At 39.7% G+C, this 14,177-nt stretch overlaps 1 protein-coding gene across 1 annotated transcript in view; it reads left to right on the top strand.

Moving 5' to 3' along the window:
* The window catches only part of cpxm2 (carboxypeptidase X (M14 family), member 2), a 70,883-nt gene that overhangs the window by 15,551 nt on the left and 41,155 nt on the right, over positions 1–14,177 (top strand). Inside the window, exons 3-4 of the mRNA XM_061931750.2 lie at positions 7,138–7,247; positions 10,412–10,551. Of these exons, the coding sequence (XP_061787734.1) occupies positions 7,138–7,247; positions 10,412–10,551 (250 nt within the window). The remainder of the gene's footprint in view (positions 1–7,137; positions 7,248–10,411; positions 10,552–14,177) is intronic.

The following is a 14,177-nucleotide window of genomic DNA, read 5'->3' on the forward strand; positions in this document are numbered from 1 at the left end:
TAACCAGCCCCAGCTGGGCAATCTACTCACCTGTCAGCTGGGCTTCAAAGCCGGGCCATACACACTCCCCTCCACAGGCGCACTGTCGAGTTTTGAGAGAGAAAAAAAGTATTTTAAGTGCACCTTATAGTTCGGAAAATACGGTACATTTCAAACAGCGTATTTATGACTGTTTTTAACAATTCTAATGTTCACGTAAATGTTGTGCGGCTTCAAAGCTTACCAAAGCCGTACTAAAACAATTTGATAGGTTTTTGAGTGCCGTGTGTAATGTTCTATATTTTCACTGGAACATTTAAAATGTTGGTGTTGTTTACTTGAGACATATTGCCATCATGGTGCGGCCTACACTTATCTCTTATGTTTGACTGCCATCTACTGGTCACACTTATAATGACACCATGTACCAAATAAAATTGCTTCGAGGTCGGAAAGTTCAACCAAACCTATTCCTTACATTAGGCGCACCGGGTTTTATGTGTGTGGGTTCTCCTGGGACCAACAGAATCTGCGGGAGCCCGAAGTCCAGGTTTGAACAAGTCTTTTATTTTTATGTTTATAGCGGGCAATGTCGCCAGCGGCCTCCTTCTCCCTCGTGTGGGTTTTTTCCCTTCTCTCTTCAGCGCTCCCCCTCATGGCCTCGGGCGCTGCTGATAAAGGAGACAGGTGATTAGATAACCTGCCCCAGCTGGGCAATCTACTCACCTGTCAGCTGGGCTTCAAAGCCGGGCCATACACACTCCCTTCCCGCAGGAGGCGCGCAGACCACGCCCCCCTCCACAGGCGCACTGTCGGGTTTTAAGTGCACCTTGCACCTAATATTGTTTTTAGCAATATTAATGTTCATGTAAATGTTAAAAGCAATAAAAACACCGTTGAGTACAATTGTCAAACTTCTGTCGAATATTTTTTAATTGTAATTTTCAAGCATATTCTATATATAGAATTAGGAAACGTTAAGCATAAAAATGGCTAAATAAGCTAGAAAAATCAATACTACAGTAGTATTGGCCACTAAATAAGACCAAACCAGTTCAGTATCGTGGCCACTTGATTGGCTCATCTTCAGTCAGCATCACTATAATTGGATCAAGCGAGTGTAAAAGTGACGACGTGGGTGTTATGTCATGTCACAATGTTAATAAAAAACACATTTAGGAGTCCGTAAACAATCTTTTTATGCTCTAGCTTTAAAAAAAATATTTGATTTATAATTCATTTACCTCAACAAAGCCCATGATGAACGAAGATTAACTGTGCCACTTTTGGCCAGAACTTCCTACAGTCTGCTTTTCATCACTGGAGGCCTAAAAAAGTGGGGATTCAATGGAGATGACCTGGATTTATTTGCCGAGGACATTTTAAGGTTGGATTCGGACTTCCACCTGTGCGTGTTAAGTTGATGCCACCGCCTTGAAAGTAAAAGACTCATTATACTCTCATATCCTCAAGTCCTGCTATCTTTAATCTAAGCCGGTGTTACTTTTGGCCGAGCTGCGTCTTGTGAGGCCTGTCCCCTCTCGCTGCAGCCAGATGTTGCATTCTCTGCTGGAAAAGCGTTGCATGCAGATGGCGCTAATGATTTAAAGCTCGGCCCGCTCACCTTTGACCTTTCGGGACGCTGGGAGGGCTGCACGTCTCCTAACGCGTTAGCGTCCGCTAACACGGTGGATTTTTTTCGACACGTGTTCCTTGGACTTAGAACTCGCTCGGAGTTGTTTTTCCCACAGCGGGAATCAATTCAGCTTGGAGCGAGAACATAAATTGTCTCACTACATGGTAGAGTCAAACTTATTTTGTCCCAAAAAAAAGAATGAGGGCGCTTTCACATGCAACCATTTAAAGGCGGCGGTGCGCTCCAAACTCCACTTCCAGCTGCAAAATGAAAACATTCCTCCTTGATGTGCTGATACTTTTTTATTTTATTGGCTGGAGTGCGTCCAGCAGACTTCCTCGTGCAGGCCAAACGATTGATGTGCACTCAGTGGACACGTTTATCTTTTCGCATTCAAGGGATCTAAGCTCGGATATCAAAGGTTAAGAACATGGCGATGACGCTACGATGATGTCGTCAAGCTCTGACTGCAATTCTACCGGCGACCTGTAGAGGGCGTTGTTGCGCGATGACTATCAGAGCCTAAAGGCCTACTGAAATGCGATTTTCTGATTTAAACGGGGATAGCAGGTCCATTCTATGTGTCATACTTGATCATTTGGCGATATTGCCATATTTTTGCTGAAAGGATTTAGTAGAGAACATCGACGATAAAGTTCGCAACTTTTGGTCGCTGATAAAAAAGCCTTAGCAGACGAGTAGCGTGACGTCACAGGTTGTGGAGCTCCTCACATCTGCACATTGTTTACAATCATGACCACCAGCAGCGAGAGCGATTCGGACCGAGAAAGCGACGACGATTTCCCCATTAATTTGAGCGAGGATGAAAGATTTGTGGATGAGGAAAGTGAGAGTGAAGGACTAGAGGGCAGTGGGAGCGATTCAGATAGGGAAAATGCTGTGAGAGGCGGGTGGGACCTGATATTCAGCTGGGAATGACTAAAACAGTAAATAAACACAAGACATATATATACTCTATTAGCCACAACACAACCAGGCTTATATTTAATATGCCACAAATTAATCCCGCATAACAAACACCTCCCCCCTCCCGTCCATATAACCCGCCAATACAACTCCAACACCTGCACAACACACTCAATCCCACAGCCCAAAGTACCGTTCACCTCCCCAAAGTTCATACAGCACATATATTTCCCCAAAGTCCCCAAAGTTACGTACGTGACATGCACATAGCGGCACGCACATACGGCAAGCGATCAAATGTTTGGAAGCCGCAGCTGCATGCGTACTCACGGTACCGCGTCTGCGCATCCAACTCAAAGTCCTCCTGGTAAGAGTCTCTGTTGTCCCAGTTCTCCACAGGCCAATGGTAAAGCTTGACTGTCATCTTCCGGGGAATGTAAACAATTAAACACCGGCTGTGTTATCCGGCACAACAGTCAAGGGGTGCATTCTACGGCAGGGGTGTGTTATCCGGCACAACACCTGCCGCAATACACCGCTTCCCACCTACAGCTTTCTTCTTTGCTGTCTCCATTGTTCATTGAACAAATTGCAAAAGATTCACCAACACAGATGTCCAGAATACTGTGGAATTTTGCAATGAAAACAGACGACTTAATAGCTGGCCACCATGCTGTCCCTAAATGTCCTCTACAATCCGTGACGTCACGCGCAGACGTCATCATACCGAGACGTTTTCAGCAGGATATTTCGCGCAAAATTTAAAATTGCACTTTAGTAAGCTAACCCGGCCGTATTGGCATGTGTTGCAATGTTAAGATTTCATCATTGATATATAAACTATCAGACTGCGTGGTCGCTAGTAGTGGCTTTCAGCAATGGTTCTTAACCCGGGTTCGATCGAACCCTAGCGATTTGGTGAGTCGGCCCCAGGGGTTCAACGGAGCCTCCGCCATGGAGGTAAAGACACATCCGACTTATCGTGTAAATAAAAACTTCTCCCTATCAGCGTATTATGGATACCCCCATACAATGTTCCCTCTAATTTTCCATCTGATTTGCAGGTTTTTTTGATTTCTTATACGTCTAGTCTCTTACGTGAATGAGCTAAATAATATTATTTGATATTTTACGGTATGTGTTAGTAATTTCACACATAAGTCGCTCCTGAGTATAAGTCGCACCCCCGGCCAAACTATGAAAAAAACTGCGACTTATAGTCCAAAAAATACGGTACATATAAGTCAGGGGTCCCCAAACTTTTTGACTTGGGGGCCGCATTGGGTTAAAACAATTTGGCTGGGGGCCGGGCTGTATATATATATATATATATATATATATATATTAGATATATATAGCGCACTTTCCGCGCACGCGACGATGTCACGGTGTCGATGAGAAAATGCATTTTTAGACCATATGATATACCTGAGCGGCTAGGAGACACCGTGAGTAGCAAGCGGTACAAAGTGGATAAGAAAAGACAGAATTTTTTTAATTTAATTTAATTTTGATTTATTTTTATTTATTTATTTTTTATTTATTTTTTTTACTTGGGACTTCCCGCGGGCCTGATTATGAACGCTGGCGGGCCGGATTCGGCCCGCGGGCCGTAGTTTGGGTACCCCTGATATAAATTGTTGGCAGATTCAAAGCAATTATGCGTCTAATATGAATATATGGCACTCTAGGGTACTCTGGCGGTATCTAGTGGTTGAAGGGTCAAATTACACCCCTAAAAGGATTTGTATACTTAATGCTTGGATTGTAGAGGTGTAACGCATACTTGCCAACCTTGAGACCTCCAATTTCGGGAGGTGGGGGGGTCGGAGGGGCGTGGTTGGTGGCGTGGTTAAGAGGGGAGGAGTATATTTACAGCTAGAATTCACCAAATCAAGTATTTCATATATATATATACATATATATATATATATATATATATATATATATATATATATATATATATATATATATATATATATATATATATATATATATATATATATAAAAGAAATACTTGACTTTCAGTGAATTCTAGCTGTGTATATATATATTTTTTTTATTTTTTTTATTTTTTTTTATATATATATATATATATATATATATATATATATATATATATATATATAAATAAGAGAAATACTTGAATTTCAGTGTTCATTTATTTACACATATACACACACATAACACTCATCTACTCATTGTTGAGTTAAGGGTTGAATTGTCCATCCTTGTTCTATTCTCTGTCACTATTTTTCTAACCATGCTGAACACCCTCTCTGATGATGCATTCTGCTTCTTCTCCTTGTTGTGTGCGCAGTTGTGCACTGCACTCTCTAAAAGCCGTAGATGTTATTGTCACATATGCATGTACAGTAGATGGCAGTATTGTCCTGTTTAAGAGTGTCACAACATTGCTGTTTACGGCAGACGAACTGCTTTACGGTAGACGAAAACGTGACTGCTGTTGTTGTGTGTTGTTGCTGCGCTGGGAGGACGTTAATGAAACTGCCTAACAATAAACCCACATAAGAAACCAAGAACTCGCCCTCCATCATTCTACAGTTATAACGTGATTGGGCAGGCACACTGTTTATATTGTGGGAAAGCGGACGTGAAAACAGGCTGTCGACACGTCACTCAGGTCCACCTGAATTTCGGGAGATTTTTGGGAGAAAATTTGTCCCGGTAGGTTTTCTGGAGAGGCGCTGAATTTCGGGAGTCTCCCGGAAAATCCGGAAGGGTTGGCAAGTATGGTGTAACGATTTGTTTTAACAACGATTTGATTCGATATTCGTGGTTGCCAATACAATTCAGGAACGATCAATTTTTATAGAACGATTCGACCCGAAACAATGCAGTGCGTTGCAATCGATTTAGTAATAATCTATATTCCTATATATTTCCTATATTCATGTATTTTCTTGTAAGGGACAGAGGTGGGTAGTAACGCGCTACATTTACTCCGTTACATCTACTTGAGTAACTTTTGGGATAAATTGTACTTCTAAGAGTAGTTTTAATGCAACATACTTTTACTTTTACTTAAGTATATTTATAGAGAAGGAACGCTACTTTTATCTACATTCAGCTCGCTACTCGCTACTAATTTTTATCGATCTGTTAATGCACGCTTTGTTTGTTTTGGTCTGTCAGACAGACCTTCAAAGTGCCTGCTTTACTGGTGACGTTTCATTTCGTTCCACCAATCAGATGCAGTCACTGGTGACGTTGGACCAATCAAACAGAGCCAGGTGGTCACATGACCTGACTTAAACAAGTTGAAAAACTTATTGGGGTGTTACCATTTAGTGGTCAATTGTACGGAATATGTACTGTACTGTGCAATCTAATAATAAAAGTTCCAATCAATCAATCAAAAGTGAGAAGGAAAAAATATACTTTTTTATTTCAACCGCACGAGGACGTTCCTGTCTTCACAATAAAAGTGCCGCTCCATCGCGCCTGCGCTTTCAAAACAAGAGTCTCCGAAAGCCAGCGCAAACAAGCTAGCAAGCTACGGAGTTTGACGCCAATATATTTCTTGTAAAGTGTATGAAAACGAATATGGAAGCTGGACAAATAAGATGCCAAAAACCCACCACTTTCATGTGGTATTAGACAGAAAGGACTGTCTGATTACAATCAACGCAAGTCATCAGAATCAGGTAATACACCAACTTATATTCTTGTCTTCATGAAAGAAAGGAATCTATATGTTAAACATGCATGTATATTCATTAAAACACCTTTAACATGTAAACAAAAACAGCAAAATAAATACATATAAATTATATACTGTATATATCAATGTATATGTATGTGTGTATGTATGTATGTATGTATATATATATATATATATACATATATATCTATCTATATATATATATATATATATATATATATATATATATATATATGATATGAGTGTGTATGTTACTCATCAGTTACTCAGTACTTGAGTAGTTTTTTCACAACATACTTTTTACTTTTACTCAAGTAAATATTTGGGTGACTACTCCTTACTTTTACTTGAGTAATAAATCTCTAAAGTAACAGTACTCTTACTTGAGTACAATTTCTGGCTACTCTACCCACCTCTGGTAAGGGACTTATGTATACATTAACTATGAATACAAAAAAAGGATGTAAAGAACAATTAATGGCCAATGCATACACATCTTATTTAAATAAAGTGCAACCAACACTTCAGGTTGAATTAACAAGAAGAAACAGCGTTTACCTGTTTCTCACCTTTTTTGTAAGGGCCGCCGGAAGTTGGCAGCGATCCTGTTCTGTCTCCCTGTAATGTTTGTCTGCTCTTCAATGGGATTGTGCAGAAAATCTTCATTTCCCCTCGGGGATTAATAAAAAATGTCTGATTCCGATTCTGATTCTGATAATGCTCCTTACCGCCATCGCAACATGTGTTTGTTTATTTTGCAATAATGCCGTGGTCTTGTAAAGAGGAAGAATTAGGAGCTAAGGGCTCTGGTGCAAGCACTAATCAACATGAATGAATTGATGAAGAGGCCATTAAGTCCAGATGTACAATGCACACTCAAAGGCTTTTGTGTATGCCCTACTTTACCCAGAGTGTCCTCCGATGGGACTGGAGACGCTGAAGATTGATGACTTCCAGCTCCACGCTTCAACGACCAAACGTTACGGTCTGGGCGCACACAGAGGCCGCCTCAATATTCAGGTGAGCCTGGATTCGCCGCATATGCCCCAGAAAAATGCACATAATTGGGAGGTAGCGATAGACGTATACAGGCTGCTTTGGCACAGTGAGACGAGCTGTCGCCGTAACGTGCAGTCCAGTCACACGGCGTATAAAAGAAAATGAAAACTTTCATTAGAAAAAAAATATTGTTGCTCTTTAAAGGGGAACTGCACTTTTTTTTTTTTTTTTTGCCTATCGTTCACAATCATTATGAAAGACATGACAAAGGATGTATTTTTTTTAATGCATTCTAAACATGAAATACATGCGATCAAAAGTCCATTTACTGCTCTAATCTGCCTACGAAGTCCTTAAAAAAAAACATCCAAACACCTCCATTTAAGTTTCACATACAAAACCCAAAACCAGTGAAGTTGGCACGTTATGTAATTCGTAAATAAAAACAGAATATAATGATTTGCAAATCCTTTTCAATTTATATTCAATTGGATAGACTGCAAAGACAAGATTTTTAATGTTCAAACTAAAAAACTTTTTTTTTGCAAATAATCATTAACTTAAAATTTAATGGCAGCAACACATTGCAAAAAAAGTTGGCACAGTGGAATTTTTACCACTGTGTTACATGGCCTTTCCTTTTAACAACACTCAGTGAACGTTTGAGAACTGAAGAGACCAATTTTAGAAGCTTTTCAGGTGGAATTATTTCCCATTCTTGCTTGATGTACGGATTAAGTTGTCTCCGTTGTGGTATTTTAGGCTTCATAATGCGCCACACATTTTCAATGGGAGACAGGTCTGGACTGCAGGCAGGCCAGTCTAGTACCTGCACTTTTTTACTATGAAGCCACGCCGTTGTAACACGTGGCTTGGCATTGTCTTGCTGAAATAAGCAGGGGCGTCCATGGTAACGTTGCTTGGATGGCAACATATGTTGCTTCAAAACCTGTATGTACCTTTCAGCATTAATGGTGCCTTCACAGATGTGTAAGTTACCCATGCCTTGGGCACTAATACACCCCCATACCATCACAGATGCTGGCTTTTGAACTTTGGGCCTATAACAGTCCGGATGGTTCTTTTCCTCTTTGTTCCGGAGGACACGACGTCCACAGTTTCCAAAAACAATTTGAAAAAGCTACCTACGGAACATTAGGTAGCTTTTTTCAAATACAAACTATTTTATTTCACATTTATACTAGATATAGTGTATATTATTATTTATTTATATTCCATGTATTTCATATTTATATTGTTTTGTTTTATTTATATCACTATCACAACTTTGTATACTTCAGCAATTAAATAGGAAAACTGTATTTATTCTATTATAACACACCCACCTGTTACAATACTAGTAAGAATCATTAAGTTGTTTTTTTTTGTTTTTTTATAGAATTTAAATATTTACTTTGATATTTTCTTTTTTTTTTTTTTTTTTATCGCATTTTGGGGGGGATTATGTGTAGGTGTCTCTGCAAACATTTTTAAAAGCACTTATAAATACAATTAATTAATGTTATTATTATCACAATATGGATTGAACTGATTTAAACCAAAAATAATTAGTTTAATGCTTTAAATACAGTATATATTTTTATAATGACTTTTTAGTGGATTTTTCGTTATTTTTTATTAAATATTTTTAAATCAGTTTTTTTTGTTTTTTAAAGAATTTTGAATGTAGTTATGTTTGTTTTATCACATTTTTGGGGGATTATGTGTAGGTGTCTCTGCAAACATTTTTAAAAGCACTTATAAATACAATTAATTAATGTTATTATTATCACAATATTGATTGAACTGATTTAAACCAAAAATAATTATTTTAAATGCTTTAAATACAGTATATATTTTTATAATGACTTTTTAGTGGATTTTTCGTTATCTTTTATTAAATATTTTTAAATCAGTTTGTTGTTTTGTTTTTTTTTAAGAATTTTGAATGTAGTTATGTTTGTTTTATCACATTTTTGGGGGATTATGTGTAGGTGTCCCTGCGTACCTTTTTAAAAGCACTTATAAATACAATTAATTAATGTTAGTATTGTCACAATATTGATTTCACTGATTTAAACCAAAAATTATTATTTTAAATGCTTTAAATACAGTATATATATTTTTTATAATGACTTTTTAGTGGATTTTTCGTTATCTTTTATTAAATATTTTTACATCAGTTTGTTTTTGTTTTTTAAAGAATTTTGAATGTAGTTATGTTTGTTTTATCACATTTTTGGGGGATTATGTGTAGGTGTCTCTGCAAACATTTTTAAAAGCACTTATAAATACAATTAATTAATGTTATTATTATCACAATATGGATTTAACTGATTTAAACCAAAAATAATTATTTTAAATGCTTTAAATACAGTATATATTTTTTGTAATGACTTTTTAGTGGATTTTTCGTTATCTTTTATTAAATGTTTTTAAATCAGTTTTTTTTATTTTTTTATTTTTTTTAAGAATTTTGAATGTAGTTATGTTTGTTTTATCACATTTTTGGGAGATTATGTGTAGGTGTCCCTGCGTACCTTTTTAAAAGCACTTATAAATACAATTAATTAATGTTAGTATTGTCACAATATTGATTTCACTGATTTAAACCAAAAATAATTATTTTAAATGCTTTAAATACAGTATATATATTTTTTATAATTACTTTTTAGTGGATTTTTAGTTATCTTTTATTAAATATTTTTAAATCAGTTTGTATTTTTTTTTTTTTTTTTTTTGAATGTAGTTATTTTTGTTTTATATTTATTGGTAATAAAATGATAACATTGTTTAAGTAAATGGAATAAAAAAATAGTTGTAACTTTAATTGATTACATGTTTTTTATTTAACACGTGGTGTGTTTCTGTGAGCTATGTACTGAATGAACTGAGCCTTATGGCAAAAATGAGTTGCATGTGTCAAGTCATTATATTATTTACTATGAATTTTTGACTGGCGGCCATTGCTTGTGAAGTTCCACAGAGATGAATCTTGTATTTGAGGATCTTCCAGATGTACTTTTTTTCCACTCCCCTCATCCAGGAAGTGTTGCATTGATGTAGCTTACCAGATTTTCTCAAAGCTGCACAGCAGAGACGTTAGTCCAGATGGACGCTCGGCCGCACGCTAACACGTTTGACCGTGAATTGTATTTATTTATTTCTTTTTTTACGTCCTGCAGGCAGGCCTCTACGAGGACGACCTCTATGACGGGGGCTGGTGCGCCGGGAGGGACGACCCGCTGCAATGGTTGGAGGTGGACGCCAGGAGGCTGACCAAGTTCACAGGGGTCATCACACAAGGCCGCAGCTCCCTCTGGTCGTGAGTTCGCCGGCACGCCAAAGCGCAGATGGCCACGCAGCGGGGATGTAAAATGTCTGCTGGTGAAGGATCACCGAGAGGGGGAAAAAAACGGGGGGGTATTTTCCATCTTGGCACCAGAGTGGCATCCTTTCATCATTAACGTATTTTCCGGACCATAAGGCGCACTGCCCGATGAGCGAGTCTATTCAGGTCTATTTCATACAAAAGGCGCATTTAAGGGGTCATATTATGATTTTTTTCTCAATTTAAAACCTTTCCTTGTGGTCTACATAACATGTGATGATGGTCAAAATGTTGCTTGGATGATGTTTTACAGATCATCTTCAAGCCGCTTTCTGACAGTCGCTTCAGGATGCGCCGTTTTGTGGGCGCTCTTATTTACGTGGCTCACCTTCGGCGGCGTCTTCTCCCCCGTCATCTTTGTTGTAGCGGTGTAGCGTGCAAGGACGGGAGTGGAAGAAGTGTCAAAAGATGGAGTTAACTCTTTTAATGACATTCAGACTTTACTTCAATCAATAATTGAGCAGCATCTCCTCATCCGTGGCTCACTAGTGCAATAACGTGAAAAAAACGTCCGACCGGAACTCTCTAATAACTAAAGTTCCTTGGGTGAATAATGTAAACTCACTATACCGGTATGTTTTAGCGCTTTCATGGCGAGTTTACTGACAGATTTAAGTAAGAACTTTATACTACTTCATACTTGCCAACCTTGAGACCTTCGAATTCGGGAGATTGGGGGGTGAGGGGAGTTGATGTGTGGGGGGTGGGGTTGAGGTGGGCGGGGTTTGGTGGTAGCGTGGGTGTATATTGTAGCCCGGAAGAGTTAGGGATGCAAGGGTTTCTGGGTATTTGTTCTGTTGTGTTTATGTTATGTTACGGTGCGGATGTTCTCCCGAAATGTGTTTGTCATTCTTGTTTGGTGTGGGTTCACAGTGTGGCACATATTTGTAACAGTGTTAAAGTTGTTTATACGGCCACTCTCAGTGTGACCTGTATGGCTGTTGACCAAGTACGTCTTGCAGTCACTTTTGTGTGTATGCAGAAGCCGCATACAACGCTGTTTGTATGGTGAAAAAGTGGACGCGTCGACAGGTTGTAGAGGACGCTAAAGACAGTGCCATCACGGCACGCCCTTAATATTGTTGTCCGGGCAAAAATCGGGAGAAATTAGGGAGAAATTCGGGAGTCTCCCGGAAAAATCGGGAGGGTTGGCAAGTATGCACTACTTTATATTAGAAATGGCAACAGCGGAGGATGAATGTCCCATAACAAGAAGATAAAAACTGACTACAAAGGCAGACGCGCACAAATTTTCAGGACTTATGCAGATCCCAAATACAGATCAGCAAGTTTTTGCATAATACTGCTTAACAAAATGCCAGATAATATGTCTTACCTAATACACATACCATAATAACACTCGTACGTTGACGCACAGTACAATCCATCAAGCGGTGCGGCTTCAAAGCTTACCAAAGTCATACTAAAACATTTTGAGCGCCGTGTGTAATGTTCTATGTTTTCAATGGAACATATAACATTTTTGGTGTTGTTTACTGCCAGCATATTGCAGTCTACACGTATCTCTTATGTGTGACTGCCATCTACTGGTCACACTTATCAGTACACCAAGTACCAAATAAAATTGATTCGAGGTCGGTAAGCACAACCAGCATTATTCCATACATTAGGCGCACCGGGTTATTAGGCGCACTGTCGATTTTTGAGAAAATGAAAGGATTTTAAGTGCGCCTTATAGTCCGAAAAATACGGTACTTTTAAAACTGTAGCTGTGTGGTTTTTACTTTTAAAGTTGTAATTCAGTCAAGTTATTGCAACCAAGGGGTGTAAATTTGCCATATAGTTGCAAAACCAGCTCGGTGGCCTTGTGGTTAGAGTGTCCGCCCTGAGATCGGTAGGTTGTGAGTTCAAACCCCGGCCGAGTCATACCAAAGACTATAAAAATGGGACCCATTACCTCCCTGCTTAGCACTCAGCATCAAAGGTTGGAATTGGGGGTTAAATCACCAAAAATGATTCCCAGGCGTGGCCACCGCTGCTGCTCACTGCTCCCCTCCCCTCCCAGGGGGGTGAACATGGGGATGGGTCAAATGCAGAGGGTAATTTCACCACACCTAGTGTGTGTGTGACTATCAGTGGTACTTTAACTATTTTAAAGAGCTGGGGGATTTGTTTTTTATGATGGTTGTAGAATTTAAAGCGCTAACAATTAATTAATTATCCATCCATCCATCCATCCATCTATTTTCTACCGCTTGTCCCTTTTTGGAGCTTATCTCAGCTGCAATAATCTTTATTTTTATTTTTGTCATTTCAAATTATTTTTATTCAACCCGGCTTCCGCCCGTGTGCAGCTGGGATAGGCTCCAGCACCCCCTGTGACTCCATAAGGGACAAACGGCAGAGAAAATGGATGGATGGATGGATATTTTAATTTAATTTGGATTTTTAATTTATTTATTTTTGTTTTAATTATTTATTTATTTATTTTTAACTTGGCCACTAGACAGAGACACGACATCAAGGGTATCCAAAGTGTGGCCCGGGTCGCTTTCTACGTGCTAATCTGTGACGTCATCCGGGAGATGTCCGACGGGATACGCCGTGGTGGTCTACAGCCACACGTTCCTACTCACATCTGCAAAGGGATGCGTTGGCTCCTTATGTCACGCGAGTGTACATAATGATGAACACGCCCACCACCCCAGCTGCAGAGGCTCAAACAGCCCCGGGCGAAGCGTCCGTGCATGCCGCTGCCGTGCCGACAGGCGGTAGGAATCAAGCGGGATGTGTGTCAGATGATGCGTGATGGCACCCCGCCGCAATATCACGGCAAAGACGAAGGCGCATTATCCTTCACAACAGACGGACTGAAAGGGAAAAAAGTTGCGCTTACGGGTTGACTTTGCCGCGTGATAACATTTGACACGTGTAACTTTGAGAGCGGAGTGCTTGGCGAGAGCTGCAGCTAGCGCCATCTAAGGCCCGCGAAGGCAGCCGTGCCTGACTCTCCACAATTAGCTCCCTCGCCCGTGTAGCTGTCTGCTAGCTCTGGGCCTTCTATCCACAACAGCGCCTTAATTAGCCGAGCCGGGAATTCCTTAAAGGCTGGACCGCCACAGCACTAAAACGTCTTCATGTGAGCGAGAGCAGGAATCTCATCTCGCTCGCGCTCGCTTCGGCATTCTCGGGCAGGATGCAACGCCGCTGACCTATTTCGCTGACGGAAGACAACTCTCCCTGCTCTCCATGTGTGTCACCCATTGTACCGCGCAACTTTGATCTGGGTTCTTTCAAGTCCTACTTTTAGGTTCTTCCTTTATAGTTTTGACTGTCAAAAGAAAGCTACTTCATATTGGCGTAGTGAGAAAACATAACGTCAGCGTCTAATGACAAGCACAGTAACAAATCAATATATACACTATTGTCAGGTTCAAACACTGATGACATTTATTAAACAAGACAAGAAGCAAGGAATTAAACAGAGACAGAATTCAATTCAGCTCAGTTGAGGAGAAACGCGTGGACACTGTACCCTTTGTACAGTGTCGTCCCACGCTCTGACGAAAGATTGTACGCCTCCTCTTTTATTTGGACTT

The sequence above is a fragment of the Nerophis lumbriciformis genome, linkage group LG39 (assembly GCF_033978685.3).
Source record: "Nerophis lumbriciformis linkage group LG39, RoL_Nlum_v2.1, whole genome shotgun sequence".
In the NCBI taxonomy this organism is placed as follows: domain Eukaryota; kingdom Metazoa; phylum Chordata; class Actinopteri; order Syngnathiformes; family Syngnathidae; genus Nerophis; species Nerophis lumbriciformis.